This window comes from Ornithorhynchus anatinus, chromosome 4 (assembly GCF_004115215.2).
Source record: "Ornithorhynchus anatinus isolate Pmale09 chromosome 4, mOrnAna1.pri.v4, whole genome shotgun sequence".
Lineage (NCBI taxonomy): Eukaryota > Metazoa > Chordata > Mammalia > Monotremata > Ornithorhynchidae > Ornithorhynchus > Ornithorhynchus anatinus.
The window spans coordinates 25043855-25064922 of NC_041731.1; the positions used below are offsets into that span (position 1 = coordinate 25043855).

General features: G+C 47.1%; 1 protein-coding gene across 3 annotated transcripts in view; it reads right to left on the minus strand.

Moving 5' to 3' along the window:
* Nucleotides 1-201: 201 nt before the first annotated feature.
* Nucleotides 202-21068, minus strand: part of FKBP15 (FKBP prolyl isomerase family member 15) — a 57675-nt gene continuing 36808 nt past the window's right edge. For 2 of the 3 annotated variants that reach the window (XM_029062501.2, XM_029062499.2), the window contains 11 exons: nt 20782-20835; nt 15431-15602; nt 13163-13299; nt 10871-11026; nt 10321-10473; nt 8907-8990; nt 7861-7986; nt 5234-5341; nt 4227-4951; nt 3864-3960; nt 202-1425 (listed from right to left, as the gene is read on the minus strand). In XM_029062501.2, the coding sequence (XP_028918334.1) occupies nt 1348-1425; nt 3864-3960; nt 4227-4951; nt 5234-5341; nt 7861-7986; nt 8907-8990; nt 10321-10473; nt 10871-11026; nt 13163-13299; nt 15431-15602; nt 20782-20835 (1890 nt within the window). In that variant the 3' untranslated portion in view covers nt 202-1347. The remainder of the gene's footprint in view (nt 1426-3863; nt 3961-4226; nt 4952-5233; nt 5342-7860; nt 7987-8906; nt 8991-10320; nt 10474-10870; nt 11027-13162; nt 13300-15430; nt 15603-20781; nt 20836-21068) is intronic. The other variant, XM_029062500.2, reaches the window with a different exon arrangement.

Genomic DNA, 21068 nt, shown 5'->3' on the forward strand with positions numbered 1-21068 from the left:
TCTAAAACAAAAAGGGCAACCCCTCCCAAACAACCCACCCCCTAGTAAACGGACCGGTTTAAGATTAACTGGTTTGCTGGCAATTTAAAACGTGTCGACTGCCCAAGATGGACTCCAAATCCCATCATTTCCTGTAGTCCTGGCCAGGGGGCAAAATGCCCAGAATTAGTTAGTTCTGTATTGTTCCATGGGCCACAGAGATGAGGGAGAATCATTGCTGAGTTTTTATTTCAGGTTTGTTCGTTGAAATATCCATTTTCATACAATCTTGTCACCTTTAAGGCAGAGAAAACACATCTATCTGGAGGCCTCACACTGGACTGCTAGTCTAGAGGGGATGGTTCATGGGTGAAGCACATAAAAGATGGTACAATTTCCACCGCAAGGCCCTCACGAGAAGAGCTGGCTGCCTGGGGGTAAGGTCACTGTTGAGGGAGGGATGGGTGGATTAGATAATGGGATTCTCAGTGTAATCTCTTTTTGGCCTCAATCTTGGAACCGGCAAGGGGTAAGAAAGGTCAAGTCGGACAGTGGGGGCTCAGCATAAGTGCAGGGAGGAGCCTTGGTCTGATTATGAACATAAACTGATTAGCATGAGCAGAAGGTGGTTCCAGGGCTGGGCTGCAAAGGCCACTGAATGTGTCAATGTGGAGGGAAGGCAGTTCCCTCAAAATCTCAAATCTTCCCCTTCCCTGGCTTGTGCTGTGCAGAGTGGGGCTTGGGCCGGCAGAGATTCTTACCGGGCCCTGCTCCTTCCAAAGGCCAGCAACTATGAGATGAGAAGAGGTCCATCCCAACGCAGTCCAGCTGGAGGGGTGGCACTGTTGGTCAAAAATAAATCCAAAACAACGGATTCCTTCCTCTTCACCTCTGAGGCCGCTACAGATGACATCATGAGGTGTTTTTGTTCTGAGAAGGGGGAGGAAAGGAGAGAGCACCTCCACCGGAGATGGGTAGTGGAGAGCCAACAGGACTTCTGAAGCACTAACTTCCTACCTGCCATGCCCAGGGAAGGGAATGAGCAAACTTTCTGAGCAGCACTGGCTGCTCAAGATCAGAACTCCATTTTCTTCCTTCTTTTGAAGTTTCTCCTTACCCACATACACAGAAAACTTGGAGTGCCAAGGACCACCTGGGGAACCTAGAAGAACACAATGCTCTGGGGTGAATGCACTCCCAGTGCTCAGCAGGGCGGCCTTGAAACTTTGACCCCAGAGGGCTCAAGGGGGATTTGGCCCTGACCCTGTTGCCAGCCCAGAGCCAAGGCTGGCTGTGCAAACCATGCTCAAAGAGGAGGGAGGCAGAGGAAGGGCCAGCTCAGAGACATCCTGACTCTCTCCCAAATCTTCATCCCAGCCAGTCAAGGTCATCGTCATCATCATCGTCCCCAAAAAGAGGTGCTGGGGGTGGGTGTCCCTTTAGACTCTGACAAAACAGAAAAGATCCATAAGTTTCTCTAACTCCATTAGTGCTAAACCCCATATATCAATATTTTCATTTGCTCTTCCATTTGCCTGCTATGTGACCTTGGACAACTCACTTAACTTCTCTGTGCCTCAGCTTCCTCAACTGTAAAATGGGGATTCCATACCCATTCTTATCCCTATTTTGATTGTGAGCCCCATTTAGGACAGGAACTATGTCCCACCTGATCATCACATATCTACTCCAGTGCTTATAACAATGCTTGACACATACTAAGTGCTTAATAAATATCACAATTACTATCATCATCAAAAGTACGAATTGGTTGACATGATGATATGGCTCAGGGTGCTGAGAAATTAACTGCAGAAAGCTTGCTGGACAAGGTGGGATTTTAGGAGGGATCTGAAAGTGGGGAGGGCTGTGTGAGAGCGAAGAAGGGGGTTCCAAACTGGGGAAAAAAGTGTGAAGTGCAGGGGAAGAGGAGGGAGAGTCAAGAGTGAGGCCCAGCTAGGAGGCTGGCTTGAGAGGAACAGAGACAATAAGTTGAGGAGTAGAGGGAGAAGAGAGTAGAGTGGTAAGGAGGGCCCTGATGGTGGAATGCCTCGAAACCAGTTAGTTGTGAGGAGTTTTATTTGGATGTGGAGAGAAGCCAGTGGAAGGTTTTTTGGAGAGGAGAGATCTGGGCCGAGTGACGCTTCAGGAAGATGATCTATAGCAGTGTGGAATTGCTGGGGGAGGGGGGCTACACATAGCGGGGGAAGCTGGCTGAGTTTAGAAGCTGCAGGGCCCCAAGTCATTCCTGACCTGCCGACCAAAGCTCCTGACCCACTCTGCCCCCCTCACAGACAAGAAACAGCTCAGGAACGGAGCTGGGCCTAAAGGGAGCGGAACAGACCCCAAGGAGTGGCACTCCTCTCCAATGTCCTTGGGTTTTTATATTTTTCTCTCTCTCTTTCTCAGGACTATGTTTAGCCCTGAGGCAGTCTTAGCAACTGGAATGAGCCAGGCTGGGAAGAGCAATATGCCTCATGCAAGGCCCAGGGCTTTGCAATTTCTGTCCAAATGGAAAATTTTAATGACCCTTCCTGACCTGGCAGCCAGTTCCTCTGTTCCTGCACCAGTCACGAGGGGAAGCCTGCACCTGCTGGGGGCGGTGCAAGGCTCCCCCGAACTTCTGAGCTTATCAGTTCTGCACCGCCCTCATTTCCTCATCTCCCATTCCCTCTGTGTCAGTCACTCAATCAATTGATTGTATTTAATGAGCACTTACTGTGTGCAGAGCACTGTACTAAGCACTTGGGAACCTATAACAGAGTAGGTAGATCTATTCCCTACCCACAACGAGCTGACAGTCTAGAGGGGGAGACAGGCATTAATATAAATTACAAATATGTACGAAAGTGCTATGGGGCTGAGTGGGCAGGGTGAATAATAATAATAATAATGTTGGTATTTGTTAAGTGCTTACTATGTGCAGAGTACTGTTCTAAGCACTGGGGTAGACACAGAGAAATCAGGTTGTCCCATGTGGGGCTCACAGTCCTAATCCCCATTTTACAGATGAGGTAACTGAGGCACAGAGAAGTGAAGTGACTTGTCCACAGTCAGCTGACAAGTGGCAGAGCTGGGATTTGAACTCATGACCTCTGACTCCAAAGCCCGTGCTCTTTCCACTGAGCCACACTGCGGGAGCAAATCAGGGTGATGCAGAAGGGAAGGGGAAAAGAGGAAACAAGGACTTAATCAGGGAAGGACTCTTGGAGATGTGCCTTCAATAAGGCTTTGAAGGTGGATAGAGTAATTGTCTGTTGGATATGAAGTAGGACAGTGTTCCAGGCCAGAGGCAGGATGTGGGAGAGAGGTCGGAGGCTACAGAGACAAGACTGAGGTGGAGTGAGTAGGCTGGATGAGAGAAGTGAAGTATGAGGCTGGACTGTAATAGGACACCAGCAAGGTGAGGTAGGAGGGAGCAAAGTGATTGAGTCACTCTTGGACTTGCTCCCTATATTCACCCCTCCCTCAGCCCCATGGCACTTAGTACACAGCCCTAACATATATATAAATGTCTGCCTCCCCTTCTAGACTGTAAACCCGTTGTGGGCAGGGAATGTGCCTACCAACTCTGTTATACTGCACTCTCCCCAACACTTAGCACAGAGCTCTGAACAAAGTAACCGTTCAAAAAATACGATCAATTGGTTGATTGATTGATTGCCTTAAGAATGGGGGAACACCGCTGAGGGCTAGTGAGGATGGGGCCCACCGCTGTCTGGCCAGGGCTGCCCCCTTCAGTCACCAACCTAGCTCCTCCTACACGATGCAGGACAAAGGGCCCAGTAAGCAGACCAACAAGACTGTAGCTTCCTCTCATAAAAACGGCGCTCCACAGGGGAAGTGGGAAGGCTGAGATGAGGAAGAGCACCGTGATTCCTTACCACTTCATCTTCATCCTCATCCGTGAGCCTTGCTGCTGGCCTGGGGGTTTTCAGGGCACCCCTTGCAAACATGTTGTCCCCTTCATCACCTGAGAAACTGGAAAAAAAATGATTCATCAGGGGTTGGGCCTCACTCCAAAGAGGAGAAAGCCAACTGGTAGGCCCCAGCATTGGTCAGGGGCTGGTAACCAGTGGCAGTAGTCGCTTGTGTCCGATGGACACTGGGGCTGAAAGGACCTATGGCAACCGGGTTGGGCCTGGCTGAGTGCTGCCAACTCTGCAGGGAAGAAAGGACCCAGAGGAACAAATTTCCTGAGAAATGTCCGATATGCCACTGCCCCCCCGAGACCAGGGAAGACCCACCCAGAGCTCTGCTGCTGCTCCTCCTCCTGGCCGGATTTAGATCCCACTGGAAGCTCCACAGCACTGGGGGAAGCATCCAATTCTGGCTTGGAGGCAGTGGCTGTCACACTATGGAGAATGTCTTCACTTTTCAGGAGCTGCTGTGGGGGCTCTCCCCCGAGACTCGCAGATGCCTCCGTCACCAGATCCCCCTCTGCCCTCCTAAGCGCTGCTGGGCTGTTTGGAGCGTGGGCTGCTCTGCTCTCCTGCAGCTTGGGGCCTGGACTGGCCACCCCATCCCAGACCTCTCCTGGTAAATTTTGGCTTGGTGTCGGCTGGCTGGATACCAGCTTCTCCACACGTTGGACTGCCACCGCCAGAGGGTCTTCAGGAATGGGTGGTCTTGGTGGAAGAGAGGTTGGGGGACCTGAGGCTACCTGGGATGGGATGCAAGCTGACTCCTGGGGGACTTCCTCCTCCTCCTCCTGTCCCTCCAAGATCTTCTCTGCCTTGGAGGTCCCGCTGCTCTGGGGAACCTCCTCCTCACTCCACATGCCATTCTGGGTGGCAAAGACATGAGGCTCGTTGGCAGGCTCCGAACAAGCTGCTAACTCCACCCCACGCTCAGGGCTAAGGCTTGGGGCTCCTTCTTCCCCAGGTGGCTTCTGTGGCTTGTCTTCTTCCTCTTCGCTGCTGCTCTCCCGCTCCCTCTGCGGCTGCTGATTCAACAGCTGCAGCGTCACCATCTTAGGGCAGAAAAGGAGGATCAATTAACTGAAGGGAGGCCTTCAGGAAGCCAGGGCTTTGTGCTCAAGCTCCTCTGTTTTCTTCACCCTGGAAGGCTCACCTGGCCAATCAGTACTGCCCCCTCCCAGACAGTATGTTCACACCTGTCCAGATAAAGCCAGTTCTGGCTTAAGGGACCCCAGGCAAATCAATACTTTGGGCCTCTTCCCAAGAAAAAAAGCAGCAAGTTCCCCATGGAATTCGACGAATTCCGCCTACTCCCCACCGGTCACTGGGCGTACCTTGATGGTGTTCATGACAACACCCAAGACGGTCCTGCCACTGTAGGATTCTTCCAACTCAAATTCCCCCCGCAGAGACTGAAACACCTGATTCATGATCTTCTTTACCTGGGGGAGGGGACGGGAAGAGGAGAAATAAGATCAAGGATCCCCAAAACGCATCATCACCGAGCTTGGATAGCTAAACTGTCTAACTGGCCCTTAGTGGCAGAGAGAAAACCAGACAGCTAGCTCAGGGCTAAACAACTAGGTGAGCCAGCATTCCTCATCGCCTGAACTCTAGCCTTACTGGCCTTTAAGATCTGATTTGGTGCCCAGAGGGAAACAAACTGTGGGGTTTTGGTGCAGGTACAGCAAGGAATGTATTTGTTTTAGAAACACAGAGGCAAGTCTGTTTGCCCTGGGCTTGGGGCCACAGCTGCTGTTCTCCAAGAGTGTATTTAGTAAGAAGGGGCATGACGTAGCTGGGGAAGATTGGGCAAGTCACATCACTTCCCTGTGCCTTAGTGTCCTCATCTGAAAGGGGGCTTCAATATCTGTCCTCCCTCCTACTTAGACTGTGAGCCCCGTGTGGGACAGGGATTGTGCCCGACCAGCTCATCTTCTATCTGCCCTAGCATTAACACAGTGCTTGGCACACACTTACGAGACACCCAATATTTGAGCACCCTGATCATCATAGAGCCTTGTCCTGCTCAGGCACCGCCTGCAAGTTTCAGGAATGTGAATCGGGCTTAGGCTCAGCTCAGGCACAAGGGACAGCCCCACTCCATGAATTAGGAAAACCAGACACTGGCACATACAGGAAGGGGGAACCGCCAATTCGTCAGACAGACAAATGCTTCAGTTGTGTGGAAGTCCTAGCAGTAAAGGAGAGACGAGTGCATATCTCCATCAGCTGAGCAAAAGCATCCGTGACTGTCAGGATAGGTAGAGGCCCCACAGTCTCTGAGCTCAGCTTGGTTGGGACAGGCCTGACCAAGGTGCTGTACTTTTGGCCTATGAAGGGCTCTATATTTAGCAAGGTTTGCCGGCGTGTCTGCCCTGCTGTGCATATTGCCAAAGACAGAACCAGATCGGTTGCAGAGCCTGTCGGCTAGCTGGGCCACATGAAAACCTGCTATGTCAAAGCCCTCCTTCCCTTTGATGAGATAGAGAGCCAGTGGGAACAGGACCGGGCCTTGGGCAATACAGGCCGGGGTGAGGGTCTGTAACCTCAGACTCTCTCACGGTTCGGGTGGAGGGGAATATGGTCAGGCAAATATGGGCTGCTGTCACCTGCTTCCCTCTGATCTTTTCTTGCAAGATAATCTTTCTTCTCTTGGGGGTATAAGTGTGGGAGAAAGAGGGAAGTGGGCACCTGGGAGGCAGCAAGGCACTCTAGGGGCATCACAACAGATGCCAGAAGAGATAGCAGTTTTCAGAGCCCAAACTTTTCCAGGTGTGCCTGGGATAGGAAGCAGGTACCAATCACCAATGGTAAAAGGAAATGATTCCTACAATTCAGACAAAATGGCTACATCCCAATCAATCATATTTATTGAGCGCTTACTGTGTGCAGAGTATTGTATTAAAAATTTGGGAGAATACGACATAACAGAGTTGGCAGACTTGTTTTCTGCCTCTGGACTAAGCTCATTGTGGACAGGGAGTGTGCCTGTTATATTGTACTCTCCCAAACGCTCAGTACAATGCTCTGCAAACAGTAAGCACTAAATAAATATAATTAGTGACTGACTACCCACAATGAGCTCACAGTCTAGAAGGGGATATAGGCATTAATAGAACCAAATAAATTACAGATATGTATTTGAGTGCTGTAGGGGTGAGGGAGGGGTGAATAAAGGTAGCTACCCAAGTGCAAGGGCAACTCAGAGGGAGTAGGAGAAGAGGAAATGAGAGCTTAGTCAGGCAAAGCCTCTTGGAGGAGATGTGCTTTTAATGAGGTTTTGAAGAGTGATCATTTGTCGGATATGAAGAGGGAGGGAGTTCCAGGCCAGAAGCAAGATGTGAGCAAGAGATCGGTGGTAGGATATGAGAGATCGTGGTACAGTGAGTAGGTTGGCATTAGAGGAGCGAAGTGCGCGGGCTGGGTTGTAGTAGGAAATCAAGGGAGTAATGTAGAAAGGGGCGAGATGATTGAGTGCTTTAAAAGTCTATGGTAAGGACTTTCTGTTTGATGAGGAGGTGGATGGGGGACCACTGCACATATCTGTAATTTATTTATTTATACTAATATCTGCCTCCCCCTCTAGACCGTAAGCTGGTTGTGGGCAGGGAATGTGTCTGTTTATTGTTAAATTTGACTCTCCCAAGCACTTAATATAGTGTTCTGCACACAGTAAGTGCTCAATAAATACGACCGATACGACTGATGCTGGACATTCTCACCACGAACTTCCTAGGGAATTCATTAGAATGCCCACAGGCCCCTCTCGTTTGAGCTGCCCTGAGTCTTTAGGGCTCAACGTTCTCCGAGGGTTTGGGTAAGGGACGAGGATGGCCACTACCCATGAAGATGGCGATACAGCAATACCAATGACAACACAACTGATCTGTACCCTCTCTTCTGGGTTGACGCAGAAACTCCTGCCCCACTCCCACTTTGGGTTGTGGTGCCTTCTCACCTTCTCTGTAGGAGTTGGGTCCACAGCGCTATTCCCAGTTCCTAGGGCCTTCTGCTCCTCCAATTCCTGGATGCGTTGCTCATAGTGTGCCTTCAGGGCAGATGTTTGAGCCTGCAGGGCCGTGCACTGCAAAGGGAATGGGAGGTACAAATGGCCTCTGGAACATGGATCCCCAGAGGCAAGGAGAAACCAGAGGAATGGGGATTGTACCCGCTGATATCGACACTGTAGGTCCAGCTGAGACCGGACTTTGTCAGAGTCATTTCAAACAACAAGGAATTTTGGAAGAGTCTGTTTGCAGTGAAGAATTGTTCTTTCAAAATGCAAGGAGCCAGGAAACCACAAAATTTAAATCTACATGGTTTGGATCAAAACTATTTTTATTATGGAAAAATGAGGCAGAGCAGGGGGAGGACCATTTTTTTCAAATACCATGCTCTTAAGTCAAACAATATTTTCTTAATTAGGCTGCACTGTATTACCAGAGCTTCCTCTCAAGGATAGCTCTCAGGCATTAGAGTAAGTTGGTTATAACCCAGTCACAACTATCGGCTAGGGATGCCTTCAACACTTACAATCGCCATCAATACCCAATCATTCCCCTTGCAGAGAATGGCATTATAATGCTCCTCTGTCTTGCATTCTAACATCTAAACAATTTGCCTGGGTGAAAAGGCTCATGAGGATTTTTTTTTAATGTTTTTTGTTAAGCACTTACTATGTCCCAAACACTGTCCTTAGTGCTGGGATAGATACAAGCTAATCAGGTTGACACTGTCTATGTCCCACATGGGGCTCACACCCTTAATCCTCATTTTACAGAAGAGATAACTGAATTGCAGAGAAGTGAAGTGAGTTGCCTAAGGTCATACAACAGACAAGCAGTGGATCCAGGATTAGAACCCTGGTCCTTCTGATTCCACGCCCATGCTCCATCCACTAGGCCATGCTGCTTCCTCTTGGGAACAGCCCTAAGGGTTAGGATGGGCAAGTAAACTCATACTGGACTTTAAGGGGCAGCTATGCCTAGCCCAAGGAACATTTACCTTTTCCTCCATCTGCTCTGCTTGCTCTTGTAATTCAAATAGCTTCTTCTCATCCACACCCCGGGTCTGTTTTAGGGAGGAGAGCTGGAACAAAACAGCAACAATACACCAATACTGATATCAAACATTCTGAGAAGAAACGCTCGCTGGTCCAAACTATCCAGGGCAATGAATTCTCCTGATCTTAAAGTTAGCAGTCCTCTGCCTCACGTATCCAAACTGGGCTGGTAAAGCAATAAGTGTACCCCACAATTTACCCAGACAACAATCTTATGCATTGTCCCAAAGGATACTGCAGAGGAAATGGGCTGTAATCCCACAGGAGATGTGATATTATTCATATTCATGTCTGTCTCCTGCTCTAGACTGTAAGCTCATTATGTGCCAGGAACGTGTCTGCTAATTCTGTTGTAATGTATTCTCCCAAGTGCTTGGTATAGTGCTCTACACATAGTAAGCACTAAATATGACTGAGTGGGTATCTCAGTTCCCACATGGCCCACAGCTCCCACTACCAGAGTTGCCACCTGATGAGAAGAATTTTTATAATGGCATAGAAAAAAAATACCGACTTCCTGATATAATTTTACAAAGTGCAAAATTGTGTACTGATATAATTTTACAAAATGTAAGGTGGTAATTGGGCACCCATTAAAGCATTCATTTGGCCTACATCTAGGCAATGCCAAGTTCCTAGCAAACAGACAGAACTCCGCAAGGCATGCAAACCCGGGAGCAGAAAGAGAGGGGCATTGGGGGCAACTCAAAATTGTCTAGAAACCAAGTGCCTAGAAACCACTGCTTCTGTCTCTTTGCCTTTCTCCTCTACTACCCTAGTGGGGTGGCTGCCTAGAAATCTAGTTACGAGCTTCACAGACAGTTGGTGACTCTGAAGTTGGCTGACCTTCAGTCTCCATGGAAAACTCTTCTTCAAAGTCCCAACCTTGCTCTTTAATCACTATCGAGAACAAGTTAAGAGCAAGTTAGAAGCCAAAGGTATTACTGGGTCACCAGCTAACCATTCTGCTTAGTGAGCTCCTCCTCTCTTCTCTAGAATGAGAATTTAATTCATTATATAAATTAAAATGGGCCCAAATAAATTAGCCACACTTCCAAGCATCGAATTGCCAGTATTAAAGACAGAATACTGGCTCAGATTCTTACCTAGAACACATCACGTCGAAGCCAAGAAAGGATTCCAATAAAAATGACAGTGCTAGCCAAAACTCATTAAATAGAAAGGCTAATGTCAAATTTGTAGGTTATAAACATTCTCAGAGGTTATTAGATTTCTTTATAACCCATTTATGAGATCGGGATAATGTTCGTCGCTTCAGCCTCGGGTAGGAATGGAGGCTGGTTCTGTGCTGGTTTTCGCTATATACAGGCCATTTCCCTGGGGCGGGGAGTGTACCTTTTCCTGCAGGTGATTGAGCTTCTGTTGGTTGGCATCTCTCTGCTCGCATGCCTCCTGGTACTGTTGCAGGTGCTGCTCTTTGACCGAGGCCACCAGGCGCTCGCACTTGGCTTCCCACTGGGATGTAAGCTCAGCCTGCACTTGGGACAACTGGCCCACCAAAGAAACGAGAGACATCAGTCCAAAGCTGGGGGACCTCCATGCACTCTGCACAAGGCGATGGCGTATGCCCATCTAGTCTCTCAGTGAGGCAACGATTCCTCACCCCATCTTCTGTCAATCTCAGAAAAGTTTATCTTTCTTCTTCATAGCTCCATGCTCGAGACCCTTCTTTTCCCACTGCAGATCCTTTTGCCCAATCCCTGAGAGGAAGCAAGAGATCTGGGGCTGAAAGGTATTCCACTACCTCAACTTTTCTGCTCTCCCAGGTCTTTAGTCCTCCTTGAGGACTGAGTGCCCTTTCATGTGTCCAGGGGGACTGCAGAGCCCACTCTGATACCTTGAGGGGATGGACTCTCTTAACCAGCAACCCCCCATTCCCTCCTACCTGTTCTGCAGCGGCTTGGTCAGTTGAGACTCGAGCTTTTTTCAGGAGGTGTCGAAGTTTGTGTAACTCCTCCTGGTGAGACTTGCGAATCTCGTCCAACTCCTCTTCTGCCTGGCATCGGTCCTGAACTGATTTCTTTTTCCTGTCTGCTAGGTTCTGAGGAAGAAGAGGAGAGCCTTTATTTCCCTTGCCTCACTAAAGATTAAAAGGCCACAGCTGCCAATCACCCTGGGATCAGGGTCTGGCAGAGAAGCGGGTAAGGCTGGTGTTTACAGTGACTGAAATGTAATTGACCCAGTTTTGTGACTATGTAAAATCCTGGTATTTCCATCCCCCTTCTGGAATATGGACAGCAGCTCTGACTGTTGCATCTTAGGGGAACATAATAAAGTAGAAAGTGAAACAGAGGTGGGTAACCAGGATCATTAGAGTGAAGCAGTGTAGCCTAGTGGATAGAGTATAGGCCTGGAAGTCAGAAGGCTGTGGGTTTTAATCCCAGCTCTGCCAACTTGTTTACTGTGTGATCTTGGGCAAGTTACTTCACTTTCCCGGGCCTCTGCGACCTCATCTGTTAAGTAGGTATTAAACCTGTGAGCCCCACATGGGCCAAGGACTGTGTCAAACCTTATATCTACCCCTGTGCTTAGTAAAATGCCTGGTACATGGTAAAAAATACCATTAAAAAAAATTTTTTTAAAGAGCTTTGAGCAGCAGGGGTGGCAATTATAAGCGAGCAGGCTTTGGGAGTGTGGAGGGGAGGTGACCAGCCAGCCAATGGACATAGCCTAGGGCCTTGGAGAGGAGTAAAATGGAAGAGGTTGCACTGCGGCTGCTGGTGACCCAAGAGACGAGAGGGGCTGGGATGGGAGTATCCCCACCAGCCAACCCAATTACTTAGGAACAACCCATTCCTCCCCACTCCCAACCCCACAGCACTTGCATACATAGCTGTAATTTATTCATTTATTATTAATGCCTGCCTCCCCAGCTCTAGACTGTAAACTCGCTGTGGGAAGGGAATGTGTCTGTTTATTGTTGTATTATACTCTCCCAAGTGCTTATTACAGTGCTCTGCACACAATAAGCACTCAATAAATATGAATGAATGAATTAATGTACTAGGCCCTTTTCCTTCTTCTTCCTATCTGTGGTTTAAGTTCGTGTTTGACTCCCCAACTAGACTGCATGCTGTCTGGGCAGGGATCATGTCTAGCAATCAACGACTGGTATTTATGGAGCACTTCCTGTATGCAAAGACAGTAAGACAGAACAATCAATGAGTGGAATTTAAAAAGGAAAGAGTAAGTAGACATGATCCCTACCCTCAAGGAGCTCATAATCTAGTTGGGAAGACTGCATTAAAATAAATTACAGGTTAGGGAAGCAACCAAGTATAAAGATATGTACATAAGTGTTTTGGGGGTAAGTTACCTAAGGGTCTAAGGGGGTACTCAAGTACATAGGTGGCACAGTAGGGAGGGAAAATTAGATGGAGAGATGACATACTAGTCAGGGAAGGCTTCCTAGAGGAAATGTGATTTTAGGAGAGCTTTAAAGACGGGGAGAGTAATGATCTGCCAGATAGGAAGGGGGAGGCAGTTCCAGGAAGAAGGGAGAACAAGAGCAAGGGGTCATGAGATCGAGGCAGGGTGGTTAGTTCGGTATTAGAGGAGGAAAATGTGCAGCCTAGTGAATTGGGAGAGGTGGGAGAGAGGCAGAGTAGCCCAGTGGAAAGAGCATGAGCCTGGGAGTCAGAAGACCTGGGTTCTAATCCCACCTCTGCCACATGTCTGCTGTGTGCCCTTGGGCAAGTCATTTAACTTTTCTCTGTGCTTCAGTTACCTCATCTGTAAAATGGTGATTAAATCTTATTCCCTCCTACTCAAGCTGTGAGACCCATGTGGGACAGGGACTATGTCCAACCTGACTAACTTGTATCTACCTTAGTGCTTAGAACAGTGCTTGGCACGTAGTATGTGCTTCACATGTACCATTATTATTATTATGATTGGGGAGATGCCCATTAATCATATTTTAATTGTATTATATTACACTTAATACAGTGCTCTGGGCACAGTAGATGCTCAATAAATACTACTGAGTGATTGGCTGACCTTCAGTCTCCATGGAAAACAGCTTTCCCTACTGCTGAACTTGGCTTTTATGCCAAAAACCAAAAATTCAGTGTTCAAAAGAGAGCAGATAAGGACATCACCCTTCATCACCCATTCCTGGCTTTTGGAGTGCATTTGATATTTGAGTCAAAACACCAAGGCCGGCAGCTGATCTCACCTTTTCTAGAAGCTCTTTCTCTACTCTCAAGTCAGTCAGCTCCTCCTCTAAGGACGTCACTTTTAAGTCCAGCTGCCGGCGGCTCTGTTTTTCAGCTTTGTATTTGGACTGCGTTTGTTCGGAGGTTTCTTGGAGCTCTGAAACAAGAAAGGAGACATGCTTGGCAGCAGCACAATAGACTGGATGACTGAAAAACCTAAAAAAAATTAGCCCATGGCTACACAGGGGACTCCAGAGGACAACAATCAATGCTGAGCACTTACTGTATGTGGAACATTTTGCTAAGCAAGATACAGTAGAGTTGGTATTATTGTTACGTGCTTACTATGTGTTAAGCACTATTCCGAGCACTGGGGTAGATACAAGTTAATCAGGTTGGCTACAGTTTCTGTCCCACATGGGGCTCAGAGTCTATGTAGGAAGAAGAAAAGGCAGCAAATCCCCACTTTACAGATGAGGAAACTGAGGCCCAGAAAAAGTGAGTGACTTACCCAAGGGCAAAAAGCAGTCAACTGGCAGAACTGGGATTAGAACACAGATCCTCTGATTACCAGGCCCGCGCTCGTTCCATAAAGCCACACTGCTCCTCTGCTATACAAAATCCCTGCTTTAAAGCTTATACTCCAGAGAGCATCAACTAAGTTCCCTGGTGCACTAAACTACTCCTTCATTCATTCAACATCATCCAGCTCTCCCTAGCTTTTGGATTTTCAAGTCATCCACTGGATGAGGTTTTTATTTTTTATACTCCTATCCCTCCAGATATCCCAGCAACCCCTTAGCAGTTGTGAATATCTGCTAATTATCTGTTAATACACATACATGTTTCTGCCCTTTAATTCACTTGGAAGACTACACTTTTGGAGAAGAAGCATGGCCTAGTGGGTATAGTACAGGCCTAGGAGTCAGAAGGACCTGGGTTCTAATCACGGCCCTGCCACTTGTCTGCTGTGGGACCTTGGGAAAGCCCCTTAACTTCTCTGTGCCAGAGTTGCCTCATCTGTAAAATAGACAGTAAGACTGTGAGCCTTTTGTGGGACAGGGACTGTGTCCAACCTGATTATCTTGAATCTACCCCAGGCTTAAAACAGTGCCTGTCACATAGTAACAGCTTAACAGATACCATTAATATTGTATAAATGCTTGGCTAGAGTCACTTGGGTCTTCTGTTTATTCTATTTCTGTTTCCCTTGCCTTCCCCATGAGACAGCAAGCTCTTTGAGGGCAGAACCCATTTTAAGGTGATCTTCCTTTCTGCACTGTGGGAGTTGATACATTCTGTTGCTGACAGACTCCCAGCTATATAGTGACCTTGAAGAAAGGTTCCAGTATTTACTCTGCTCTAGTAAGAGAAGGCTACAAAAGAGAAAAGACTTTCTCACCAACTTACCTAACCTTCAGTGGATCACTATCTTAACTCCTTCACATGTAAAATAGGAAAAACGCTCTTGATTTCCTTGAGCAAACCTACCATCAAAGCCCCCAATTAATCAATCACTCTCCAGTGCTCCAGCTACTACCTGGGAGTGATGGGTGCTTATGGGCAACAAGTCCATCTGGGGCCTAGGACACTGAAACATTAACATCCAGAGACATGTCTGACTGGCTCATTGACAAACACCTGGAGTAGAAAGCCCACCCATGGAAACACCACTTCTTTCCTAACTTAAGACACACCAAGAAGAAACTGATTTTCTAAAGGAATTTGGTCTGAGATTAGTTCAGATTACTGAAAGCTTGGATGGGCCATTATAAAATTGCATTTGGTCACCTCAGACAGGAGAAGCAGCGTGGCCTAGTGAAAGAACACAGGTCTGGAGGTCAGATGATGTGGGTTCTATTCCCGGCTCTGGCACATGTTCACTGTATGATCTTCGATAAGTCATTTCATTTCTCTGTACCTCAGTTCCCTCTTCTGTAAAATGAGAACTAAAACTGTGAGCTCCATGTGGAACAGAGACTGTGTCCAACCTGACTACCAGGGCTTAGAACAATGTGTGGTACAAAGCAAGAGCTTAACAATACCACAATTATTACTCTTAACAATTCTGATCAGTCACATTTTCCAAAATTATTCAAACCAGCCTCAGTGCAATTAATCAATTATGCAGTCAATACACTCACTGTTGCAGGGTAGGGACTGCAAAATGGCACGGAAATTTTGATTCCAAAGTAGAGAGAGGAGGGACAGCCCACGCCATCCGCCAGATCAGGATTTAAGAGGAACGTCAGGCCCTCCTGCAGCTCTTAGCAACAAGTAGACAGTACCTGTGAGTTGAGCCTGCAGTTTACCGAGCTGGGAACCATGAAGCTCAGCTTCCTTCCGAGTTTCGCTCAGCTGGAGCTCTAATTCCGTCTCCTTCTTCTGGTGAGCAGTCAGTTTGAGCTGCAGATGAGAAAGCTGAGCGGTGGCTGCAGCCAGTTCTTCCGTCACCTTGGCCTAGATAAGAAGGGAAGAGTCAGAAGGCAGTTTAGTTACTGGAACATTCGTTCCAGGAGGGATGGCAAACCTTAACCCAATAACTTTAACCCAACAACCTCTGGGAAGTAGGACCCTAAACCTTCGACTGGCATAAACTGAACAGACGAGTAACTGCCTCATCATTCATGAGGAGGTAGCGTTTGGGAGGATGGACAGGTCCCAGAATGCATTGCTTTTTAAAAAGGAGCTACCATGAAAATAAACAATACCGTATAAAGGGAGATTGGGGCTTCTCGGAAGAAAGGTGTTCTATGGTAGGGAGCGGCATTCCAACCAGATGAACTTTCTTAGCTAGTTTTTAACTGACTAATGTGCTTTGAAAATCATGGTTTTGGTTTTGCCATGATAACATTAATTAACCCACTCCGTCTTCTAGGTAATTTCTCATTAAAATCTGATTTGGAAAAAAAACCCAACAACATTACTTAACGACGTGGGTTACCAGTAGGACAGGGCAAGGGAAAAGAGTCAAATGGAAAATACAATCAGCCCAAACCAAATGGTGGACTAGCTAACAGGAATTGCTACAAGGTCTTAAAATTCATTTCAAATGGAACTGGAAAGTCCAAGAACGCTGCAGAACCAAAAAGAAAAAAAAGAGAGAGAGGCAGGAGTTAAGATTCTGGCCTGATGGCCCAAGGCTACCAGCAGATGGCAATATTTATACTGAGAAGCCCACTCGACTTTCCCTGCTATTTTCCCTAACACAGTATATGGCTTGGTCCACTGTAGCACATTTATGAATAATGGTGATGATTCCTAAGGGTGCCGTTCAGGAACGTGAGGCAGGAATAAAGCCAAATATACAGTCAAGCAACAAATGGGGTTACAATCCCCAAACTGCTTCAAAAGGGTAAAGCCTAGACTGAGTCATGCAGGCAAGCAGTCAAGAGTTCCGGAATCAGTTTAGAGAACTGAAGAGCAGAGGCAAAGAAGCTAACAGGGCAATGCAGGAAGCCACACTGAAGAAGGAAGTCTAAAGGGCTTCGACCCTGGTTTGAGAAGCAGTGTGGCCTAGTGGAATAAGCACAGGTCTGGGAGTCAGGTGACCTGGGCTCTAATCCCGACTCTACCACTTCCCGTGGGCCAGTCCCTTAATTTCTCTAGGCCTCAAGTTCCCCAACTGTAAAATGGAGATTCAGTACCTCTTCTCTTTCCTACTTGGACTGTGAGCCCCTTGTGGGAAAAGGACTGTGACTGACCTGATTAACTTGTATCCACCCCAGCGCTTAAAACAGTGCTTTGACAGATAGTAAGCACTTAAAAATAATAATAATAGTAATGAAAATAAAAGAGGCCCAGGCTGGGACTAATCCCAGTTTTGTCACTTGTCTGCTGTATGACATTGAGCAAGTTGCTTATCTTTTCTGTGCCTCAGTTTCCTCATCTGTAAAGTGGGGATTAAATACCTTTTTCTTTCTCCCCCTTAGACTGTGAGCCTCAAGTGTGCCAGGAACTGTATCTCATGTGCATACACTTTATCTACTTCAGCATTTAGTACAGTGCTTCACACAGAGTAAGCTCTTAAATACCATAATTATTATTCTTATGCCCAGGGCAACTTAGCATTTTTATCTCCTTCTGGGCCTTATAGACACAAACATTTGCCAACAAGAAAAGGAAATTCTGGGATCATCTGTGTAAATCTGTGTTACCAAAAGAAGACAAGCACACCCAATTTACTTGTATCTACCCCAGGGTTTAGTACAGCACATGGCACCTAGTAAGTGCTTAACAACTACCACAAATATTGCTATTATTATTTTGACATCCAGTTTGGGTCTCCGCATTCCTCTCAGGTTGATGCTATTAGCCTCAAAGATGACAGGCACCTGGGCCTAGTATGAAACCCTCAGAAAATGTGGGACATATCACAAGTCTTGGCTTACTCTTCTTTTCTTCACACACCTCTTGCCTTGGGACTGACCTGAGGCTATCCGGGACAGCAGAAGGGTGAGGAGCAGCAGGAGCCCGTTACTGGGCAGGGATGTCTCTATCTGTTGCCGAATTATAAATTCCAGGCACTTAGTACAGTGCTCTGCACATTGTAAGTGCTCAATAAATACCACTGAATGAATGAACCCTGGCAGCCCCCTGGCACTGACCTCATGTGGAAAGCTATGCCCCTCAAGCAGGCCTGGCTCTACCGCATTGGCAAACTAGGTCATTGCTATTTGGGTAGGGGAGCCTCTTTCCGATTTGCACTATTTACCTCATCATCCAACTTGACTTGAGGGGATGATGTTTTAGGAAGATGATTTAGGCTGTAAAGCGTAGTAGAGACTGATGAGGGGAGAGGTGGACAAATACCAATGAGGCAGTTCATGTAATAATTTACTTGGGAGATGATCAAAACTTGAATTGGGATGAAGGTTGTTTGGGTGGAAAGAAAGGAGCTGATCTGAAAAATGTTGTGGAAAAAGAACCAGCAGGAGTTAGCAATAGCTAGAAAGTGAGGTTTAAAAGATGGTGAATGGTGTGGAGTGGAGGATGGCTGTGGGCTTCTGGGAAAGGGTGGATGATACTGAATCCCCATTTTATAGATGAAGGAACTGAGGCCCAGAGGAGTGAAGTGACTTCCCCCAGGTCACCCAGCAGACAAGTGGCAGATCTGAGATTAGAAGCCAGGTCCCCAATCTGGTTGGTTTCAAAGCTGGCCTCGCTCAGTCGGTACCTGCTCACACACAGCAGTGCTCAGGCAACACAAGCAAGTACCTGTGAAAGTGAGTTGGCAACTTTTTTTTGTTCATTTGTTTGTTTTTTAATGCTATTTGTTAAGCACTTACTAAGCACTGGCATAGGTACAAGCTAATTAGGTTGGACACAGTCCATGTCCCTTAAGGGGATCACAGTCAATCTCCATTTTACAGATGAGGTAGCTGAGGCCCAGAGAAGTCAAGTAATAATAATAATGGTATTTGTTAAGTGCTTACTATGTGCCAAGCACTGTTCTAAGTGCTGGGGTAGGTATAAAGTAATCAGGTTGTCCCACGTAGGGCTTACAGTCTTAATCCCTATTTTATAGATGAGATGACTGAGGCACAGAGAAGTTAAGAGGCTTGCCCAAGATTACCCAGCAGACAAGTGACAGAGCCAGGATTAGTTCCCACGTCCTCTGACTCCCAAGCCCGTACTCTTGCCACTAAGCCATGCTGCTTCTCAAGTGACTTGCCCAAGGTCACACAGCAGATAAAGTGGAGGATCCAGGATTAGAACCCAGAACCTTCTGACTCCCAGCCTCTTGCTTTATTCACTAATGTACTTCTGCTGTAAATCCAAGACAGAATGTGCTGCCTCCTGACTGCGACTGCACCACCAGAGTCTTCATCCTGACTTTGTCTCCCAGCAAGCCCTGACTCCTACATGCATCGGCCACTGTGACCCAGCAGGCAGACTGTTCAAAACATGCTAGAGGCCCCCAATGCCTACCAGTGGCAGATGACTGCAGGCTGCCATACTGTGGCCAGGCCTTCCCCATCTTCGGGATTGAGGTAGAGATGGGTAACACAGAGGCTTGCAAACGGATGTCCAAACCCACGAGAAGCATCATAGCCTGTTGATTCTCTACTTGTTCTCCCTCCTACTTAGACTAGGAGCCCCATGTGAGACCTGGTTATCTTTTATCTACCCCGGCACTCAGTACAGTGCTTGGCACAAAAAATGCGCTTAACATACTATAATTATTATTATTACTACAACGAATGGTAAAAAACACAGACCACAAATGTTCAAAAAATAAAACTATATGAATAGGTACGATAATTTCAACCAGGTTCCCTTCTGGCCCCACCTCTACCCCTTAGTCTGTTCTACTTTGTAAACTCTCTCCAAAGTATGCTGTATAGACAACTGGAGCCAACTGTTTATTTCCAGGAAAGTCCAGGGCTTTGTGAGACTCGTGCTAAGCTACCTTTGGAGTTCCAGCCCTTGTCTCAGTAAGGGAGGAAGGGCAGTGGTGACATTACCACAGAACTATTAGGCAGCATGGTCCAGTGGACAGAGCATAAGCCTGGGAGCCAGAGGACTTGTCTGCTGTGTGTGGCTTTGGCCAAGTAACTTCACTTCTCTGGGACTCAGTTTCCTCATCTGTAAAATGGAAATTCAATACTGTTCACCCTCCTGCTTAGATTGAGAGCCTCATGAGGGACAGGGACTAATTCTTTTATATCTATCCCAGTGCTTAATATAGTGCTTAGCACATAGGAAGTATTTAAATTCTTTATTATTAATGCAGTTCCTACCCTTTCATCAGAATGTATGGATACAACACACCACCACAAAAGCAGAGAAACTCACTTGGGCCTCCACTTCACTGGGGAAATTTGAGTGGAAACACTTAGGGTTGATATTTAGCTTAAAATCAGTAACAACACATGGAAAATATTTTGCCTCCACTGGGAAAAGTGTACAAATGACACTGCAAAAAAAACCAACAATCACTGACACATTGCCACTGCTGTTCCTTTGTCCTTGGAGGGGCAGGCTTCAGAGACCTCCTTGATCTCTGCACTCTCCCTTTTATACTTCTTTTCACCACTGAAAGAGGTAACTGACCCCTTATCTTTGCACTGCAAAGAAAAAAATCTATTTCTAGAGGTTGCACTCTGCTCCTTAACCTATATGCTTACTAGGAAAATGGGGGAATTGGAGGGAGTAGGCTGATGATGTCAGAGGGGGCATGGAGGCAAGAGGAGAAGGAGCCAGCCTAGGGAGGCAGGGCTCTAACCCAAGAAAGCTGCAGCAGAGGTGAAGGACTCAGGGATGTATGAGAAGGCACCTGGTAACTCCATGCAGAGGACCTAGGCATTTTCTCCTTATACAGTGAGCTTACTGGTTCAAACTTGCATCCCTGAGGCCCGCCTAGGTTCAAAGTAAGACTGACCACATGAAGGCCACCCTGGCCATCAAGGCCCCCGGAGGGCACTCTCTGTCCCTGCCAAATGACCTTCAAAGGACAAGCCCGACCAGTTGCCAAGAACAATAATTAGAACACCTCTGGGGTTACTCCAAACTGAAGGCCAGAAAAAAACCCACAAAGCTCTACAGACCTCTCTAGGGGTACAAGTGGCATTTTAGGGAGCACAAAGAAGTGAGCACATGCAAAAGCAAGCAAGAAACAAAAATGCCAACCACCTACACAGTGCATGGGTTGCCTCACTTGGTCCCACCCCTGTTCTGCTGATGTCGTGGGCTGGGAAGAGAAAAGCATGACAGGGGAAAAAAAACCAAGAGTTCAGAAAAGCAAGTGGGAAAGTGTTGGAGTCAGAAAAGAAAAATTAGGTGTCAGTGGATTTAAAGAGGTGGAAATACAAACTGTCTTTACTTTTGCTTTGGGGGTGCATTTTGAGACCAGAGAGTATAAGGTAAATCTGAACAAAGGGAAACTAGTTCTATAATATAAAAAGTGAGGGCTAGGTTTCAGAC